Raw genomic sequence first — 23067 nt, forward strand, 5'->3', positions numbered from 1 at the left:
AAAAAAATCCAATTATTAATTTCCCCTCACCATTCCGTCTGATACCTTGACGGCTAATGGAACACTGTGGCCAGGACTCAGGTTATGACCCTTGCCCACTCTGCCTTCCCCACCCTCCCCGCCCTCCCCTTCATGCCCTCCTTCCCTAATTAAAAAAAAAAAATTAGTCGTGCTCCTTAGCACGCCGCTGTCCGCATTCGTAGAGTCCCACAAGGCAAGGATCGAATATGCATGGCGGATTGCCGATGGGGATCGCTGTGCTGGCGAGCCCGGATATGGTTTTCAGGTAGTTTCCCACATCCAACTAGGTGAATGCCGTGCTGGTACCCACATGCCATCTAAATTACACGATTCGAAAATACTTCGAAAACGTTCTCAATTTTCACATGCATAGCATGGGGAGGGAGGCGTGGGGGGGGGGGGGGGGGGAGGAAGGGAGGCGGTAGTGACAGGGCATGTGACCACCCTATACCAGTAACATAGGCTAATCCAGATTAACATGCTGACTCCATGAAGATAAGGATTGAAGCCTGGGAAAGAAAAGAAGAAACATATAGAAAAGATGGAGATCTTTACACAGCAGAGGATGCAAAATGGTTGATGATAGTAATGGTACTGAACGTGAAGCAACTGTTTCAGCAGGTGATGTGTCTTCATACTAAATGGTATCCCCAGACCCATATGAGATCAGCAGAATCTACTAATCATCTTGATTTGAATTTACACCCCAAAATTCAGTGCACATTAGAAACGGAAAAAGGTAACAAATTACATTTTCATGACCTCACCATATATAGGACTAACAACACACATGTTTTCATAATATGCAGGAACCCCACAATTACAGGCACGTTAAATAAACAGAACTAAACACAGGGAATGACGTTGTAAAGCTCTGATGCAACATAATTGGGCTTCAGAGTATATTGATTTCTTAGGGACACATATCCATCTCAGTGTTACAATGTTAAAAATACACTGCCGGCAAAAAAGTTAGTACAACGTCGATTTTGATCCGATGACGGAATATTCCGCCTTGGGGATAGTAGATATAGTGATAATGGTTTCAACGCCGTCAGCCAGCTGATAGATTAGTGGTTCAAATGGTTCAAATGGCTCTGAGCACTATGGGACTTAACATCTGTGGTCATCAGTCCCCTAGAACTTAGAACTACTTAAACCTAACTAACCTAAGGACATCACACACATCCATGCCCGAGGCAGGATTCGAACCTGCGACTGTAGCAGTCGCGCGGTTCCGGACTGAGCGCCTTGACCGCTAGACCACCGCGGCCGGCGATAGGTTAGTGGAATAGCTACTAGAGTACCATCTGTGTCTACGCTTTCATAGGTAATGCTCACAGCCAAAAGGCTCAGTGTCGTTCAGACGTGTGATGCAAACAGGTAACCATGCCACGGAGACGTAATCACGCGTCCTACAGCAACCTGAAGGAGTTTGAAAGGGGACAAATTGTGGCTTTCCGAGTGGCTGGGTGGTTCTTTCTGAGAATTACCACACAAGCAGGACATGCTGCGTCACTCGTGCAACAATGCTGATATGAGTTGTCACATGAACATTCTCACACCCGTATACGATGTTCTGGACGTCCACGCAGAACAGACGCTTGCCAAGAGCGTGTCAGGGCAGTAGTGGCACGTCAACGGCTACTACAGCACAGATAAGAGAGCTTGTGACTCCAGATGTGTCAACGCGAACTGTTGCGAATTGATCATTAGCAATGGGATTATGGGCACGCACATCTCTAGCTGCCTCTCACTCGCGCAACAGCATCGATTGGTTGCATCCGAGGAGCGCTTGGAAGATGGAATGGCGCGCCGTAGTCTTCAGCGATGAAAGGAGATTCTGCCTGCATGTAAGTGATGGTTGTTTTCAAGTATGACGTAGACCTGGTGAGCACTGTCTCATAGAGTGCATTCGCTCAAGACACACTGGCCCTATCCCATGCATTATGGCTTGGGGTGCGATAAGCTACAGCTCTTGTTCACCTTTTGTTATTTCTGGATGGGACGCTAACCAGCGATCGGTACCTGCAGTATGTGGTTAGACCCGTCCTTTTGCCGTTCTTGCAACAGGGACGTGGTGTGTTGTTCCAAGAGGATAGTGCTCGCCCACACATCTCCCGTCAAACTCAATGTGCTCTGCAAGACTTGCAACAACTTCCCTGGCCAGCACGATCTCCGGACTTCCCCAATCGAGCCCATACGGGATACAATGGGACGAGAAGTGACTCGTGGGACTAGTCAATGAACAACTGTTACAGAACTACTTGAGCAGTTAGAGAAGGCGCGGTATAACATATCCCATGAGAGTATTTGTCATCTATACGCTCGGTTGGATGCCAGAGTCAGCTCCTGGTTTGTCGCCTGTGGAGAGTGCACCGCATGCTAATATGGGCGTTCAGCATGGATCGATACCTGGTACCTCAGAACCGCCTGTGTTATTGATCTGTAAATGTAATCATTTCATGTACTCCATATCCACTCTTGAAACAATAAATCTGGAGACATTTGGAAACCTCTAAATGGATATACTAATTTCTTCCGGCAGTGTATTAGACTGTATTGTTGACTAATTAAACTCTCTCTAAACCATGAATAAAATTAGGTTGCTTGGAAAAAATTTGTGTCACAGTTTCCATTGGATGCAGACTAGATGCATTATAACTCTACTGTTACCAGTTTTGTTCAATGAAATCGTATTGTTATTAACTTCATATTTTGACGCCGCAAATATTGTTCCTTAAAGTTTCGGGCGTGCAGCCGCATAAATTCGACTTCTTGTAATATCTGGGCTGTATACCGTCCAGCCATCTCCAGAGTGATTCTGCATATCCCAAAGTGCCATCATCTTTGCGTGATTTTTCGGCCTTCACCAAAGACACCATACTCCTGGGTTCCGTTGAAGATGATTTAGCACTTCGGAAGCCTGGGGTTTACAAGATCCCTTGTGAATGTGGCCATTTATACATCGGACAGACGAAACGTACGGTCCAGGAGAGGTGCACAGAGCACCGCAGGTACACTTGGCTCTTACGACATAATAAATCTGCGGTGGCGGAGCACTATACTGACACTGAGCACTTATGGTGTACGATAACGTCGAAATTTTAGCCTCAACTTCATTATTCTGGGACTCAATAGTGGAAGAACAATTGAAATTCGGTTGGGGAAGAAATTAATTAATAAAGATAGCGGCTTCAGCTTGGACAAATCATGGAATCCAGCACTTTCTGTGGTTAACTCAGAAAGACGTCGCGACAGTGCATCTCGCAGTGATACATCGATATAACCATGTGGATCGACCGCGCAGGCATAGATCTAGTTCCATGCATATGTAGTCTTCAGCGTCTCTGGCGTATTGTGCATCTGTGGCCGCAAGACCAGTGGTGCGGTCCGGGGTTTAAAAGGACGGAGCAAGAGGTGGAGCGTCAGTCACCTCATCTCACCCTGAAGATGGCAGGACGGTATACAGCCGAAATATTAGAAGAAGAAGTCGAATTTATGTGGCTGCACGCCCTAAATTTGGTGGAACAAGTTATTAACTGGTAGCAATACTTTTAGCTATTCTTACTCTAAATATTCTCTAGACGTCTGGAGGGCAAATATGTCGTACCTATGTACTTAAAGATTGACGCACAGCCCTTTAAACGTCTTGTAAGTGATATACATTGCGGTAAGTTTTTTTACGACTTGTCAGATGTGAAATGTTATGTTGTCGAAGCAGGGAGACTGAGTTTAACGTCCCGTCGACATCGAGGTCATTAGAGAAGGAGCACAAGCTCGGATTGTGTCTAGAATGGAGAAGGAAATCGACCGTGCCCTTTCAATGGAACCATCCCGGAATTTGCCTGGAGTGATTTAGAGAAATCGCGGAAACCTAAATCTGGATGGCTGGACGTGGGTTTGAACCGTCGTCCTCCTAAATGCAAGTCCAGTGTGATAATCACTGCCCCACCTCGCTCTGTCTTTGTTGTCGATAATTCTGATGACTGTTATACAGTTTGTGCAAGGTATTGTTATGTCGGGGCTACTTTTATAGTTTGAAGGAGGAACAGAACGGAACATGCTGCAGGTATGTAACTAACTCCTCTTGAGAATTGCCATGGAAACGTTGTGCTTAGACTTCCATTCAAAAAACGGGTGACGAACAACGTCTGTTTATACCTTACAGATTGAGAGCCTTAGACTTTATCTCAAGACATTGGCGTACAGGATTCGTGACCTGCAACAATACGTTGCCAACTTAATTATCAATACTAGCAATATACTGGCGTTAATTTACACTCCCTGACAAAAAACGTGCAGCAACCAGACATGGTCGGATGTCATTTTAACTTCGTACAACTACACATCATCGATGTGTATGTAAATGATAAAGAGTTGAAATTCTCAGTGACAGGCGGAACGGCCACCAGAGTACATTAGAAATGTTCGTGTTTAGTGTGGTTATCAGGCCTTGTAGGGTATATAAGCGGCGTGAACAGCGTCATATGTTGAGTAATAATGACATAAAGATGATACGTACTCGTGTGCGACAACATAAACAGTAACTGACTGATTTGGAAACAAGGCTCCATTTGGCTGGCTGGTCGAATTGTGCAACATGCAGATTTGTGGAACATTCGGACTTGACAGTGGCACGATGTCAGAGTGGCTAGGATCGCTAGGGCAAGCATACCCATCGTCAAGTTTCCGCTCGATCACGCCTGACCACCACAAGAAAAGATTCCAATATTGTGCATAAAGTACATCGTAATCTCTTCACATCTGCGCCTGCCATCCGAGAACAAGTAATGGACTCCCTGCAACATTCTGTGTCATTCCGCACCACTGGTCGGAGACTAGCAGCAGACGGACTAGGAAATTACCGTCCAATGCGTAGGCTCCCGTTAACATCACAACACAAACGGCTACGTGTGGAATGGTGCCGTGACCGGGAAGTGACAATTGCTTATGAGTAGCGTCGCAATGTGTCCAGTGACGAATGGTGGTTCTGCGCTATCACGGGTGACCAGTGTCATCGACTATTGTGACGACCTAGGGCAAGTCACATTCTTCCAAGATTTTGGAGAGACACCGCGGTGATACTACTGGTGACGTGTTATGGGGAGTCATCGTGTATAAATTCAGGTAACGGCTGGTAGCTATTGAGGGATCTCTTGCGGCACAGCGGTACGTCATGGACATCCGGCTTCCTCATCTTTTACCTCTCATCCGACAGAATCGTTGTGTCATTTTTCAACAAGATAATGCCCATCCACAGATGCAAAGCATCGCTATTAACCGTTTATCTGACGATGAGATCCTCTCGTGGCCAGCTACATCCCCAAAGCTATCCTCGATGGAACATGCGTAGAAAAGCTCGAACGTCAACTCCGTCCATGTGCCAGTAACAGGGATATCTAGGACCCGTTACATCATTTGTGGGCCAGCTTGTTTCAGGAGAGGACACAATCGAATCAATGCGTCCATCGAGGGCGGAGGGGGTGCAACGTCGTACTAATAAGTGAGCTCATACTGCTAAGTTATTTGTAAATTTGTATCGATGTTGTTCTGACATAACATCACATACCCCCTCCACAAGTAAATTTACTTTTCGTTTTCTCCTCTCCATCTGAGTTCTTCACTTTTTTTTTCAGGCACTATGTTTCCAAACCCAGAATGCGAACTCGTTGCCACAAGGTCGAACATCTCTACAACAGGGAACTTTATCAAGCAATTGTGCAATGAAAGCAGCGGAACTCGCTAGTGCCTTAGTTTACAGACGGCGCCCTGCAATATTTGCAAGGCACCTTCCTTAACTGCGAGCACTACATCCGTAAATCTACGGACATTGCTTTTGATAAAATCACTGACATGTGAGAGGTTGCAAACATTTTCCTACATACTAAAACGACTTCCATGTAATTCTGAACGCTAGGATCGGGATCATTCGATGATCTCAAGGGAAAAACGCTTGAGTGTCGAAGTGGAAACATTGCTCAAAAAGCCGTGAACGCCACATGGACTGTCACAAGGCTTCGTCCTGACGAACGAGGTCACAGAGTGGGCTTGTATGGAAATACAGGGATGGTTAATTAAAGAAGACAGACGTGGGATGCAAGGTATCCACCAAACAAATCAGGATGTGCTATGTCTGGATTACTAACACCACCATCATAATTCTAATGTACATAGAACTAAAAGAAAATGAAACGACGATGCAGACACTGATGGACTGCCACATAGTGCTAGCATCGTGTGAACAGTTTCAAAGCTAGCGGATAAATATTAAAGCAGCAGATGGTTCAAAATGATTCAAATGGCTCTAAGCACTATGGGACTTAACATCTGAGGTCATCAGTCCCCTAGACGTAGAACTACGTAAACTTAACTAACCTAAGGACATCACACACATCCATGCCCGAAGCAGGGTTCGAACCTGCGACCGTCGAAGCAGCGCGGTTCCCGACTGAAGCGCCTAGAACCGCTCGGCCATAGCGGGCGGCAAAGTAGCAGACAGAGCGACATTGTATGGGTCAGTGGCCATAATCATGCGCAAATACACAGATTTTTTTCTGTCTTGACCACATTTTATTATTTCTTATTTTTATTACGTGTTTCGGCTAGCTGCCATCATGTGATCAAAAACTTTAAAATATCAACACAATGTATATCGTGAAGCAGCACGTGTTTGTACGAGGTGTAGGTGCACCTACACCTTGTACAAACATGCACTATTTTTCGTGTTTAAAGATACATATTATTTCATTATGTCTAATTTCCACGCATGGTACTTGTCGTGAGATGGTTACTACTATATGGCAAAATATATCGAAGTTCGAACAGGAAGTAATGGTTCGGAAGGGATTTATGCGTAAAAACGTTTCGCACGGCAATGTGATTTCCGACATACCTCTGTCGGCAGTGGCAAGAGGTTATGGGAATGCGAGACGGCTGTATAAAGCAGATACAGATCGTACCTTAATGAGCGTGACCTTTATGTCTCAGCAGATTTGTCAGTGGCGAAAGACAGATATCACAGATGAAATAACATCCATATTGAATGACAGCCTTTGGGACAGTTCCTGGGACAAGTTAGCTTTGCTTTACGTTATTTCTTTTTGTTTTGTTTCAGTAACGGATAATATCTGACCGTAACATTTGAACCTATGCACAGAAAGATGTTATCGTTCTGGCCTTACTGTCGTGTGCTGTGCGTGACAAAAACGTTAAGATAAAATTTATGCGAAATGCTCTGAAGTGGGAATATTTCCTAACACGTGTTCGCTTAGAAGGACAATAATTAAAAATTATGATACTGTTGTATTAATGTAATGAATAACGAGATAAATGAAAACTGTTTGGACTATAATGGCTTCGAAGGAAGTACCGAAAATGTACCAACACATGCGCAAACACTGCTCTACACGAACCACAACTCTTAAAGTGATGCGGTGGCTATCGTGACTCAACAATATACACAGCTGTACCGTAGATGCAACCACATCGAAGAGATATTTGTGGAGAGGCTAGATTAAAGTATGCCACCTGAAGAGATGCAGCAAACATTTCAGTACTTAGTGGTGCCGTGGTCTGTACGACTAACTGATGTGGCCTTGTAACATTAAGCAGTATGATCATACTATCTATGTACTACTAATGGCTGAAAGAGATGGGAAATTACAGCCATTATACTTCCTTGAGTCAGGTAGCTCTACAGAATGATTTGAAGGGCTTTATTTCAATAGTGGTACAAGTCCATTTTTGTTCATTTTTAGATACAGAGTCCTAAAGTTAAATGAGCGCTGAAAAATCTGCAGCTGAGATACCAGAAATATTCAAGCATATGGCTTCTTGCTAGAGATGAAACTTGCTTTCTGTTTGTTTGGATCATTAATTTCAGAAACATTATAGGCAGAAAAGTGGAGGTAATGGACTTGTACCACTATTGAAGTACACCCTTCATTTAATGGTGGTGTCATTCTCTTGAGTAAAATATTCCGGAGGTAAAATAGTACCCCATTCGGATCTCCGGCGGGAACTACTATGAACAGTATGTGTCAGCAGGGGTCGAATACTAGCATACTCAACGGACTAGACAAATACGTAAAATCAAGGGTAACATTCGTCAGTGTCGCAGCAGCAGCGTTGGTTGAGAAGTTACCATGCCGCTTCAGCGTCGGTCCGCAACACGTCTATCAAATAGGGAAAAGCGCAGTCAGTCCATGATGTTCTCCGCTATGCTTAGCCGAATACTTCCGCCATGTTCTTAATTAGGTAAAGATGGCGCAGCGATGTACATTTCTGTTCCTGCGCTGCGTTGCAAACCCGATACTTTCGAGCTAAACAGAGAAAAGTCGCCTGTAACTTATTACTTGTAGTGTTATGCGTATTGTGACAGTGTGAACATAGCGAAAGCGGTTTAGAGTGTGTAATTTTTGTGGACGAACTAAGTAATTTTGAGCAGCGGGAGTGATGTTGGAGTGCAGAGAACGTTTTTCGTCTAGTGCAAACTGGGGTAACGATTCCGTCAAAACTCTCAACACAGTTGTCTGAACGCCGAAGAGCTCATATTACTCGGTTGCTGGAAAACGATTTGTACCAGATGGTGTTGTGCCGTCGGCGTGCTAATGAATACGAATGCCAGAAAGATTGTTAAAAATGTGGCAGGCAGCGTTCACGGTTGTCGATACCAACATAAATGCGAGTGGATTACTTTATACTGAGAAAAGAAAGATCTCGTTGCACGCAGCATTCTGCGTGGGGTAGCAGTACCGCCAGTCGGATCTTCCAAAGCGGACAGCGAGTCACCCTACACGACGTCAAAAGTGGCTGCGTCAAGTCTCAGGTGCTGCGACCATCAGCTGCAGCGGGTAGCTGTTGAGTAAGCAGACGTTGAGGCGGCGCCAGCCAGACTTCAGAGCATGGTGATCACCTGTAACGCTACGAGTGGCACCGGGAAAGAGCATGTGGTCATGAGTAGCAGAAGCAGCAACAGCAGGCACTGGAAGGAAATCGATGGAGAAAAAGAGCTGATACTTCCTCGCAGATCCCATTGACAGATGACTAAGATCTTCACCAGCACTACGACAAAATATTACGGTATGTGGCGAGTGAGCTAACATTCTGTAATAATGCACAAATGGCAGTAGCACAAGCAAAGCTTATAGGCCAAGTGAAAATCCTAAAAGAGTAAAGTAAAAGATTTAGGAAGCGCAATAACGGTGGTATTAAGAACTGACAGTGGCACTTTCCAGTAAATTTCCATTAAGAAACTCAACAGAAAGAGAGGAAACTTTCGATGGAACCACTCTTTATTTAAAGTAAGGAAGATGAGGACTGTGGGGTAGTCATGTACACTTTCACCAATCATGCAAATACAAAACAACAACATCAAAAAATGACTTGTAAGAAATATAAAAACCACAAAAAATGTGTTACATGTAGGTTTGGTTAGTAACGAAGACAATAAAAAGACAGTTCGTAATCTTAACCTAAAGGGAAACGTGGTATGCGAACTACCTAGAAAGCGGCGTCCTCAATTTGTTTTAAAAAAAGTACCATCCAAGGTGAGAGAGGAGGCCATTTTGCCACGTATTCACCAGCAAATTGTGGAGGAAACCCTCAAGCAGGAATTCCCGATAAACATTAAACAGGAATTCAGGACATGTCGAGAGGATAAGGCAACAGTTCACGAACTCGTGGAGGCACCTCCTAAATTAAGGAAACGTTCCTTAGAAAACAACAGGCTTTAAGTTGGCTACAGTGCAGTACCTTAAAGGGAATATTTATCCGTAACGAAATGTATGAAGTGCCGTAACTTGAGGATGCAGTCAAGAATTGCCCTGCAGTGAAACTTGTTTTTGCCCAATGTGGGAACGATAATATGAACGAAAGAGTCAGGAATCTCACTCCCATATTTGTAACCTACAAACTTAGGGGAAAAGTGCTCTGCTCAGGGCATAGAATGTGACACGTACAAACATCTACTGCAAAGACAAATTCAACGCAAAGACTGCGGCTCCTAGGACAATCAGCATATCTGTGAAAATCTCTTGTCTTCAAAACTAGCCTGTCGTTGGACAAGGCTCACTAAACTGCTAATTCTGCACAACAGTAAGATCACATGCGACGTGGTAGTTCATACTTCACAGATATCTGGATCCCACACTTCCACTAATTAGATGAAAGTGACACCATTCAGTCGCACCATTCCTGCAGTCAAAAAGTCCTTACACGGAGATATCCAGGAAATCCAGGTTACGAGTATCTATATATTGAAGATATCAAAAAGCGTTGGTGGATGTAGAGAAATTTCTCTCTCCTGGCCTACATCAAGACACAGAAAGGATCCGTATATGTCATGGTGCATTAAATTCTAGTTCTCACACATAAGAACTTGACGACCCCGGACAAAAAAATGTGTGAGAGTGCTCTCCGTCTCTCCAGAGCGAAGGGGTGATAGCATAACAACGGCACTTCTGTATGTGAAGCAAACTGGACATTCTAGGGAACATGAAACGGCCTGCAGCACACCGGAGGCTGTGGACAGAATTCTGCTGACGTGCTGATAGACCTTATTGTTGAGGTATTCTGTAGAAGGGAAGATTTCAAAACTGAAAAATTTACCGGCAGTTTGTAACTGGATATGGTGGAATGGCTTCTAATCCACAGAAAGTATGTCCAGTGTGTTATATGCACACGTAACATGTCAGATATATTAGATCAGAAGAATAGGATATAGGTAGGACAGCTGAATCCCTTGAGCAGCATATTGGTTATGAACGAAATCAAGAAGCTGGTTGACGAGCTGAGATTGTATTTTATCTGTTTACATGCACTACACACCAGATAATATAACATCAGGTTCATATTAGTAACTACGCAAGTCATTGCTGCAGTAGAGCGTCGAATGACGGCATTAATTATCTGGAACAAAACATTGAGGGCTGTCCGAATAACACATATGTGGCAGCCATGACCTTGTAGTAGATTAATCTCTTCTTTTGACACTTGGCACATTGCGAATAGGTACAGAATGTCCCACAGAGGACTCACTGACCTTAAAATTGAATGACGTGTAAACAAAGATCGATAGAAGCCTGAAACAAACAGTACGTTTATTGCGAATTTTATATGGAAGTTTAGAAACAGTAGTTATACAAGCTGCTAATGGATAGCGTTGTAGTCGCAACACGTAATGCCTATAAATAGTACTCCGAAGCCCACGGCAACAAGTCACAGTTTCATGATTTAATGTTCCAAAATGATCCGATGCGAAAACCACACGCAAGCTGTTCTGTAAATTTGAAAGAACACGCAAAGGGCCAATGAAATAATGGGGAATGTTGGATCCAGGCCATCTGTAGTTACACCTGAAAATTTGCCACAGTTTCTGGACTTATCTAGCGGCATCCGATGACGTCAGTCCGAAGAAATCCAGTAGAGACTGATTTGAAGCGTTCTAGCACGCAGGAAATACTGAGAATCAGTCTACACATGTTTTCGATGGTTCCACTGAAAATCCGAAGTCACCAGGTCCCTGCTCGCTGTGTGACAAAGGACTGACTTTTCGAACCAGCCCAATGATTGATATTGAAGGACTTGAAGTTGGTTGCGCCTGCTTTAGATTTTCGTATTCCGAATCTCCCCATTAATGTGATGCGGAACAACTGTAGTCTCCCGGAGTTACTGTTTGGGCTGCAGTATGCTGCAGGGTCATGACTGGACCTTTTCCGTGCTGCATCGATAGCTAGCTAGCGTAACGTATCGATTTGGGAACAATTTATTGTCACACAGTGACGTTGGAGGATCGATCAGTCACGGAGTGGTTAATGCAAAGTGGGGCCCGATAGCATTGCACCTAGCAGGTGTTTCGCTGTCTCGATGAACACTTCGGGGGTAGAGTCACTGCACCGAATTATCCCAGATTCACTGGCGCAGGCACGGATTGGCGTCCATATTCTCCCAATCTGACTCCTTGTGACTCTTCTTTGTTGGGCACGTTGAAAGAGATTGTTTACAGGAACGATCCCACTACGCTGGAAGAGCATGGAATGGCAATCTGTGTGGCAAGTGAATCATTTCTGTTGAAGAAAGAAAAGGAAGATTGGATTTAAAGTCCCATCGACAGTGAGGTCGTTAGAGACGGAGCACAGGCTCGGATTGTGTCAAGGATGGGAAACAAATCCGCCACCTCGCTCGGCCTTACTCTTCAGGTACTATAAACTTATCAAATGGTTCAAATAGCTCTAAGCACCATGGGACTTAACATCTGAGGTCATCAATCCCCTAGACTTAGAACTACTTAAAACTATCTAACCTGAGGACATGATACACATCTATGCCCGAGGCAGGATTCGACCCCTGCGACCCTAGCAGCGCGGTTCCGGTGTGAAGCACCTAGAACCGCTCGACCACAGCGGCCGGCGATAAACTTATCAAGACGATGGTTGATACAAATGTTAAATCAGTGTGATAGATCAGCATAGTGCCGAATGTTCGAGGCCTTGAGTTACAAGACATGATTATGGAACTTCAGGTTAATATGCAAAATTTTCCAGATAATTCTCCAACCTATGAAGGATGGGCTGGGACAAATACAGGGTGTTTCACAATTCCTATTATAGGCTTCTAAGTATTATAGAGAGGACTTGATAGATAAAGTTGTGATAAGGAGCCGATGTCTGGAAAGGCACCGGTTGAATATAAAATACGTTGGCAAAGCGGTCACTTTCAAATCTCTCGCTTCACAGTACGCACAATGCGGAGATAATCATCTTTGATCAGTGTACTTAACAGGAGCCCGTGACATGGAAAGTGTTTCGAATTACCGTCGTCTAGTTCTCTTCTATGTGATAGAGGACGTTCTCTTCAAAGTTGAGAACAGGGGAGCGTCCGTGGACCACCAGCGTCAATCCTTGTAGTTCTGGACGTACCAGTTTGTCGCAGCAATTGTTGTCTGACGAAGATGATATGTGACGTCACAATTACAAGAGCGGCAGACGACGGCGCCTCCTTCTCAGTTTATGTGTGTACCGTGAAGCGGGTGATTTGAAAGTGATCCGATTTCAAACTTCTTATATGCAAACGCTACATTTCCAGACATGGGCTCTTTATCAAAACATACTTCCTTCTACAAACCGCAGAAGCTTGTAACAGGATTTAAGAAACATCCTGTATACCTGCATTGACATTACCACAAAATATAGAACGATTAGTCCTGCCTGTAGGCCTATATCAAATTGGCGTGTGACTGAAGGTTTAACCATAGGTGACCACAAGCTGATTCATTTTGCTCTAAATACGGAGATGACAGTTGAATTGTAACTTCGGAACAGGTCTCGGAAAAGTTTCAAAAATTTAAAAAGGTCAAATTGAGAGCTGCTAAGCCAAGGGAAAATATCGATGAGAAGGTTGTAAAGTTCACAGAGAGCCTAAGTAAAGTAAGTAATCTCGCAGTTGCTAATGGAAGGAGTCTCATATCTTCAGAAAGTAGCCCTGAAGCGTGGAGCCCACTCAGCTGATGAGAAGGGTTCGCAGAGCGTATCAGAGAAGTCGTCATCTGGATGGCAGCATAACATTGTTTGCTAATTACAGAGAGCTAAAACGTACGTTCAAATTGTATAACTTACAAAAGAACAGGGTAGTACCAGTTTGTTTTCTGGCAACTACAAGTTAATCCATGAGGCACGCCATACAACCTGGTAGCCCAGAAGATCAAGTCACCCTTAGTTCTCTCAACATTAGTAGATAATAGTCAGCTGGCTACTGGTTGGCTGGAGCCAGTCGAATTACTATTGAGAGTAGTACCGCCAGACGACTGGAAAGACGGTGGCACCGATTATCACACGATAATGGAGAAACAGCTGACTGCAGGATATGAGAAGAAAGGGCTGCTAATCCAGTTGATGATTAAAGAGTCTTGTAGATCATCAGTACATTGAAAGATAAGGTACTAGGTCCAGATTGTATCCTGACGAGATGTTGAAGTATTTAGGTACACAGTTTGCTCCCTCTTTTTGACAAAGGGAAATTTCCTAATATGGTGAAATCAGCAGGGGCCATAATCTCGATAAGAATAAGATAAAGACACTTCACGGGTAAAATGTTATGTACCGATTTGCCTAGGCTTTATGTTCACAAGAGCGAAACAGGACTGAATGACGCTTAGAATGATTTCAGAAAGGGGAAATCTACTGAGGATATTATCAACCACGGTCTAGAGCATATGCGGGATTCAGAGGTGCAGATATATAGTTGGTATTATGACTGATGTATCTGGTGCCTTTGACAGGCTTCGGTGTCCCTAAGCATTAGTGTGCCGAGGCACCTGCACAGTCTAGGTAAGCGTTACATGTACTACTGTGCGCATAGATAGGTTACTCTGTCAAGTCTTATATGTCTGTTTACCGGCAAAAGTATCTCCTGTAACTCTCTTGGGTGTAGTTGAAAGAGAAATTAAATTCCCTTCTCTACAGGAATGCAGCATTTTCGAAAGATGAGGCTGTTATCAACAAAACTGTTAATACTGCACAACGAACTTCAAAAGGTGTTCAACTCAATCCTCAGACAATACCATCGGCTATAGTGGATTATGGTGCTAGGGAAACGGGGTATAGATTGTTGCTTGTGAAAGAGAAAATACTCATATCTGGGGTGCCGAAGCACGTTGTTTGGATGCATTTGGCACAATATCAACTGATGCCTCGCAAGTAGTGTTTGGGGTTCTGCCTCTTCATCTGCGTGCTAAAGAAAGAGTATTTATGTCCTAGATGAAAAACGCAAACCATATACAATAAATAAAACGAAAGGATCTTCTACAAGTTAACTACTATTAATTTTCCTTCTGAAATTACCAATTAACAGAAATTTTCACCTAATATTACCAAAAGAACTTATAATGATAAGACGGAACTATTCAGAATAAACAGCAAGAGAGAGGGTACTGAAAGAAGAATAGAAAAAAAACGACAAAAAGAAATTTCTCATTTTTAAAAACAATATGGGCAACAGGCAAGTACTACGAAAGATTTAGAGCAATCTAACGCAATATTAGCAGTTAGGGAACACTATGTTCAGTATCCTTTTCGCATCATTGTAACTTCAGACACCTCGTGGGTCTGGAAGCAAGTGAACAGTGTGCTGATGTAAGTCTCGTTTGACGACCTGTGCAGTAGTCTACGTACAGAAGATCCAGTCTCAATTTCACTGTCGACTTCAGATACGAAGCAACTCAGTATCGGAAACTAATACAAGTAGACTTTAGATAGACGTACATTGATGAGCCAGAATATTACGACCTCTGCTCACCACGAGACTGATTGCTGGCCCGTTGTGTTGATGACATGTGACGCCGTAGAGGAAGTAGGTGTTGCGTATTTGAGCTATGTTAGGAGAGAAATACGGATAAGGCAATGTATCCAGATAGCATACGACATTTATTATTTAGGACCAAGAAACGACTAACTAGTACAAATCTAAAGAGCAAACATATACTACTGAACTTATCACTCAACATAAATGCCTCAGTACGACCGTTAGGAAGAATTTATTTGGTGTTATTCAGGTCTATTTTTGTAAACAGGTCGTGTTAGGATAAGAACTTCAATGCAGAGAAGCTGAGTCTTCACGAAAGCTCCTACAGCAACAAAAGCGACCGTTAACTTTTTCTGCGACACTTTACGATTTCCGGGAAGAGACTGATATGTAATGGATGGGCTGTTCAATAGGAAGAATGCATCCTGTGTTATTCTGGGATATTTTCGTAAACAGTTTTTGAAAGCATTGAAAAGATTTCTATAGCGCGTCCAGAGGGAGACCTGGCTGTTATTTACATAGACATGAGATGTCAGTTTAACACTGACAACCTTTTCGCTCCACTTGCCAGGGTGAGTCACTAGGCAATCACCTCTCGCTGGGCAATTAGGTGTGCACTGGGGCTGTAGATACAAAGGCTATGCGTCAGCCATTGTGGCTAGTTAAACACTTGTTTTGATAGGAATTTCTCAGGTATCAAGCATGAAAGGGAAGACGCCACCTCATGCTTGTGGGACATGAACGGACACATGCATGTGGCTCGGCAGCTGACGGCCGCGTCGTCGTTTTGCGGGGGCCACCAGTGCACCCTGATTACTGGCAGCAAGTGTGGTGGCTTTCTGTGCAATCCAGTGGGCAGCACATAATTCACAATCAAATGATTTTTACCAGTGTAATTATGTGTGATAGGTGTTTCATGACGGAATTCCTTGTGCGATCGGAATGAAAAGAAAGCGATCGATTTAATTACTGCTTACGAGACCTGTATATTTCCAAATGGCAGAGAATGATGTGCAAGAGAAATACAACCCCTGAAAACCGATTTTTTATAAATAAAAAATATACCCGTAAGTTTCTCTTCGTGAGATCCTTCCTCTCTGTCACTGAGCCACCAGTTTCCAGGAAGGGGAAGGGTGGGGAGAAGAGTCAGGTGATGGGTGTTTCCCAGAGGGGGAGGGCGTAATTAATTGATCAATTTAATTAAGTAGTTGTTAAGTCCTTGAAAACTAAAAGACGACGAATGAATAAGCACCTCGATGCGACAAGACGAAGTTGCCAGGTTTGTACCCGTAGCGTGGAGACGAAGTCTGATGCATCAAAATAGTCTTTAGATGTACTCTCGAGGAATTACCATACTAGTCGTATTGTTTGGCCGTGTACCAGATTAGCTGCTGAAGCCTTGAGATTTTCTTTTAAGGATGCACGCAGGCCGAGCAGCACGACAGGTAATACCACCCAATGATGCGAGTCTTGACATATTAATGTTGCCTCCAGTAGCCGGTTCAGCCATTCCACAAGTCCGTTAGCTGCAGAGTGGTACACCGCAGTGTGGATATGTTTCACGCCCAATGAAGTGGCTTGGGCTTTAAGCATATACCACTCAATTTGACGATCTTGATCTGTGGTGACACGTAGAGGCACGCAGAAAACGGACAACCCATCCTCGAAAGAACGTAGTTGCCACTGTTTAAGCTGTTATATTATTCATAAGAGAGTCTTCTCGCCATTACGAAATGCGGTCGATTTCGTGAGACACTAAATGAAACCTTCATAAGGTGGTAACAATCCGATTATGTCAAAATGGACTCCCTCGAATTGTTGATCAGATGGGGTAAACGTGCCAAGTGTTGCTTTATCATGTTGAGCGACATTATTCCTCTGGCAAACACAAATAGCTTGCAATCCTCGTTCATACCCAGCCAAACGAAAGTGCAATTTACAAGGTTGACCGTTCTGCAGACCCCCGCATGCACCAAGTTATGCAATGATGCCATGCCTTGATATCGAAACTGCAGGGAATAAATTTGCGCTTCTTCGTCGCTGAAACATGTCAGTACATTTGTATGTTCACCAATGTTGCCGAAACACGGTGGAGGCGCAGGCCGGTTGGTTGCTCCAGCAGTGTGCGTAGCTCTGAATCGTGATGTGACCGCTCAAGGGCTTCGTAGTCGATTGCGGTTGTGTTTCGAGGCAAGAGAGAGTGAAGTCCTCGAAGGCGTTCTTTAAGGTTTCGAAACAGATGAAAATCGGATGCGGTCAAGTCGACACTATACGGAGGATCATCGATGACAAGGAACGCAAGGCGTCGGATTGCTGCCGATGACGCTGCGTTCATGTGTGGTCTGACTTTGTTGCGCTGAAGGAGAGGGTGCTTGTGTGTGGACAAACTCTTCGAATACGTGCTTCCTATTTTCTGAGCGTTTCGTTGTACCACACACCGTCAGAGTTACGTCAGATTCCGCCATGTTACACACTACAATTCGCAGCCCTCTAGTGGCAGGGTGTTGTAATTTGCGTGAGCGAAGCACGAAATTCAATGAAGTAATATGCATGACATTTAATACCTCAAGCGATACAGAGAATAGAATAAAAAATTCGGAGGCATTATCTTTCAGCACGCCTACGTATGTTGCGCATCACTGGAGACTGGTCTTGCCGTGTGTACGGCTGTCTCCCGTATCTTACGACGGATACATCACTTCCCAAAATGTGGGCGGAAATGACCACAGGAACAGCGTTCCCGTCATCTACGCACTTGGCTTACCACAGTGTGCAGACTTGTGATCACAGTCGTACTTCTAAGTAAATAGCTGATAATGGTGAACGCACATTACAATTTTGTATTGTGAATAATCCGACGTCGCCAAAGTTGTGAGAAAGTGTTGTTACTTTACCTGTACATCTACATCTACATCTCCTCTGCCGTTCACACTTACTGGTAAGTGCCTATGGGAAGGTTCATCGAACCACATTCACACTATTACTCTACTGTTCCATTCTCTGACACCACGCAAGATAAACGAACACTTAAATCTTTCTGTACGAACTCTGATTTCTCTTGTTTTACTATAATGGTCACTTCTGCCTATGTAGGAACGTTTTAACAAAATATTTGCATTCAGAGGAGAACGTTGGAGATTGAAACGTCGTGAAAAGATTTCGCAACAGCGAAAAATACCTTTGTTTTAATAGCTGTCGCCCCAACTTGCGTATGGTGTGCGTAACACGATCTCTTCTATTTCGTGATAAGACAAACCGAACTGCTCTTCTCTCAACTTTTTCGACGTCTATCTTCAATCAGATCTGGTAAGGAACCCAAAATGCACAGTAGTTCTCAAGCAGAGGACGGACAAGCGTACTGTAGGCAGTCTTTTTAGTAGACCTGTTGATCTTCTAATTGCTCTGCCAATAAAACGCTGTCTCTGGTTTGCCTTCACCGCTACGTTACCTGTGTGATCGTTCCAATTTAAGCCATTAGATTTATGTGATTTATCATGTAACCGAAACTTAACGGAATTATTTACACAGTCATGTGCATGACGTCACACTTTTCATTATTTAGGATCAACTTCCTCTTTTCGCACCACACAAATATCTTGTCTATATTATTTTGCAATTGGTTTTGATCTTCGGATGATTTTAGTAGACATTAAATGACAGCACCATCTGCAAGCGATCTAAGAAGGCTGCTCAGATTGTCTCCTAAATCGTTTATACAGATTAGGAACAGCAGAGGGCCTATTGAACTTTCTGGAGAAAACCAGATATCGATTGTGTTTTACTCGATGACTTTCGTCAATTACTACGGACTGTGAAATCACGAATACAGTCACGAAGCATGCAAATTGATTCTAAGCCGTTCGTGAGGAACTGTATCAAAAGTCTTTTGGAAATCTAGAAATATGGAATCAATCTGAGACACCCCTGTCGATAGCACTCATTCTCTCGTGAGAGTAAAGAGCTAGTTGTGTTTCACAGGAACGATATTTTATGAATCCGTGCTGTGTACGACACACGTCCTTCTCAAAGTTTTGGATGAGTGCTTTCAGATGCTATATTTCCCTGAATTTCAGTTTCCAGGAAGCTATACTAAAGTGATGTAGCGCAGTTTGATGTAAACAACTTATCAACATTATCGTTGTTGTGATTATATTAGTACAATTTATAAGTACTGTTTCTCATTGTTATTAAAACAGTAAGCTTCATTGGCACACTGAGATTGGAAATAATGGCAAGCTATATTTTGGGGGAGGAAGTGCAGAGGTTGTAACAACCACTCAAGAACTGACCCTCAGATCCTCAACTCCGAGTTCGTAGTAAGTACTACATTGTTGCACTAGGGCAGCTGCCATTATGTAAAATGATTTTTGAGACGATTCTTTTTTTTCTTGGAATAAAAACAATCTACAGTGCGCCGCTGAAAGCCGAGGTAGTGGTACCTGCAGCAGCAGCGTCGGCTCCTGCCGGAAGGCGAGTGCGGTGCGTACGAGCGGCACGTCGGCCAGGCGGCCGCGCTCCACCAGCCGGTTCATCGCCTCGCGCACCTTCCGCCCGTCCGACTTGCCTCCGAAGAAGTGGAACACCACCTCCGCTGCTGGCCTGCACAACAGTGTCAGAAATTCAACCACACTGCTTCATAGCTGATAAAGAACTATCAAATACAGAGTGCTCATACTTGTTTTGTAAATAAAACTGCCTTTTCCTGCTGCTAGTTACATTATTTATCCCATACGCGTTTCGCCCTCTCCTGTTCTAAGGCATCATCAGTGGGATATATAACGATAGAGTTTTGTTAGTTTTAGGTTATTAAACAGTTCACTTCGCGATTTTTTTGTAAAAAAAGTAATTACTTACGATTTGCTGATCTGCGTTTCGTCACATCTGGTCTGGAGTTCGCACTGCCACTTTTATCACTTGCCATATAATCACATCTTTGTGTTCTCGCCTTCCACACACTGTACATCATGTTCCTCACTCTTTTTTGTGGTGGACTATTGTTCTTTTGTCAATCTATAAAACTATTTCGTCGTACATTTTTTTTACAACGTAAATATTGCCACTCCATTACGTGTTTCATTGTCTTTGGTATGTTTACCTATGTGTTGCCAACCTAACGAAGTATATGTTCGAGACTAACTCCTATTTATGATGTTTATACCGTGTGTGTGTATATGAGTGAGAGAGATAGGGGGATAGAGCTGACGAGTTTTCTTAATACTTTTTGCGGACGTTATTCTATTATTGTATCTGTTAGTGTAAATAATGAATTGCTTGGCATGTGTACTTGGTCATTCTTTTCCCCTCTACTTTGGTTTTCTGTATGTGGTAATTTTCTTGCATGGTTAGGAGGTTTTTTTTATTGTTGATTCTAATTATTTTCATGCCAACTTCTCTAGTGGTTGGTTTGTGGTCATTTTCTCTTAGGTGTTCTGCAAATGTGGAGTGGTTTGTCCCATATTTCCACGCTCTCATGTGTTCTTTGTATCTGACATTGTATTCTGTTGAATGACCAAGTACATATGCCAAGTAATTCCTTATTTACACTAATAGATAAAATAATAGAATACACACACACACACACACACACACACACACACACACACACACTCACACGGTATAAACATCATAAATAGAAATTAGTCTCGAACATATACTTCGTTAGGTTGACAACAAATAGGTAAACATACCAAAGAAGATGAAAGACGTAATGAAGTCGCAATATTTACGTTGTGAAAAGCACTGTACGATGAAATAGTTGTATCGAGTGACAAAAGAACAATAGTCCACCACAAAAAAGAGTGAGAAGCACGGTGAACAGTGAGTGGAAGGCGAGAACACAAAGATGTGATTATATGGCAGTGATAAATGTGGTAGTGCGAACTCCAGACCAGATGTGAGGAAACGCAGATCAGCAAATCGTAAGTAATTCCTTTTTTTACAAAAAAATTGCGATGTGAACTGTTTAATAATATAAAACTAACAATACTGTATCGTTATAGATCCCACTGATGATGCCTTAGAACAGGAGAAGGCGAAACGCGTATGGGATAAATAAAGTAACTAGCAGCAGGAAAAGGCAGTTTTATTTACAAAACTAGTACTTATATGCTTGCCGCGGAGGATGGCCACACAAACAAACTTGTTACAGAGTGCTCAGTTCACCCCTTTCATTTCGTTTTGATGCAACACGAACTTTATAGACATAATCCAAAATTTGGTCACTTTTCACAGGCAATGTGATAAGCTGAGTAGACACAAGACTGGGGAACTCGTTAGCGCCATTGTAAGAAAAGACGATGTATGGCTGCTGGCTGCCTCTTGGAAGACATATTTCAAAATAGCATGTTTTACAAAGGCGCGGTTGGCATTACTGTACCGGACAAAGTGTAGGCGTAATTAGGTTGGAGTCCGACGTAACTAGTAAATCGTTTTGGGCACTGTTGCCTGTTTGTATCATTTGTCGTATTTGCTGATGGTACAAACATTGCAATAAATAGTAAATCAAATACAAATTTAGAAAGGGCAGCTAATCAAACTTTTACTGACATTAATAAGTGGTTCATAGCCAATTCACTGTCAGTAAACTTTGAAAAGACCCAATATATGCAGTTCAGAACTTCCAAGAGATTTCCTTCTGGTGTGTGTATAAAATATGATGACATGGAAATAGGAGAAGTTGAGAGTGTGAAATTCTTGGGATTACAACTTTATAATAAATTCAGTTGGGAGCAACGTACTAACGAACTGCTAAAGCGCCTAAACAAGTCTGTGTTTGCAATGCGAATGATGTCATACATAGGAGACATAAATATTAAAAAAACTGCCATATTTTGCTTATTTTCACTCCATTATGTCACATGGTATCATATTTTGGGGTAACTCTAAAAACAGAGGAAAAATATTTAGAGTACAGAAGCGTATAAAAAGAGTAATGAGTAGTGTAGATCCAAGAACATCATGTCGAAACCTATTCAAAGAATTGGGCATATTAACGACAGCTTCTCAGTATATTTATTCCTTGATGAAGTTTGTTCTAAATAATACATTTCTTTTTAAAAAAAATGGCTCTGAGCACTATGGGACTTAACATCTATGGTCATCAGTCCCATAGAACCTAGAACTACTTAAACCTAACTAACCTAAGGACATCACACAACACCCAGTCATCACAAGGCAGAGAAAATCCCTGACCCCGCCGGGAATCGAACCCGGGAACCCGGGCGCGGGAAGCGAGAACGCTACCGCACGACCACGAGCCGCGGACTTTCTTTTTCCAACTAGCTGCTTAGTACACAGTATCAATACTAGGAATATGAACAATATACATAAAGATTTAAAATCACTTACTCTTGCCCAGAAAGGAGTCCAGTATTCAGCAACACATATTTTCAATAAGTTACTAGCAACCATTAAGAGTTTAGTTTGAGACAAGGCACAATTTAAATACAATTTAAAAGAATTTTTGGTGGCCAACTCCTTCTTTTCCGTCCATGAGTTTCTCAACAAGTGCAGTAGACCATTTTAATGAAAATTTATTATACTTTAATTTTTGACAATACTTGGTTGTAACAGCCAAGTGTCTACCTACTGTGTGAATTACGGATGTATGGAAAGCAGATGTAAGTCTTAAGTCTGTAAATAGTGGAAGTATAATTTTAAATCTTGCACATAATCTGTCTATTCTTAACTGAGGATCACTGAAATGAATAATTTACTTCAAATTTTGACAATACTTGGTTGTAATAG

General features: G+C 42.9%; 1 protein-coding gene across 1 annotated transcript in view; it reads right to left on the minus strand.

Moving 5' to 3' along the window:
• LOC126471600 (uncharacterized) overlaps positions 1–23067 on the minus strand; it is a 204313-nt gene that overhangs the window by 48983 nt on the left and 132263 nt on the right. Inside the window, exon 3 of the mRNA XM_050099837.1 lies at positions 19761–19920. Within this exon, the coding sequence (XP_049955794.1) occupies positions 19761–19920 (160 nt within the window). The remainder of the gene's footprint in view (positions 1–19760; positions 19921–23067) is intronic.

Source organism: Schistocerca serialis, chromosome 3 (assembly GCF_023864345.2).
Source record: "Schistocerca serialis cubense isolate TAMUIC-IGC-003099 chromosome 3, iqSchSeri2.2, whole genome shotgun sequence".
In the NCBI taxonomy this organism is placed as follows: domain Eukaryota; kingdom Metazoa; phylum Arthropoda; class Insecta; order Orthoptera; family Acrididae; genus Schistocerca; species Schistocerca serialis.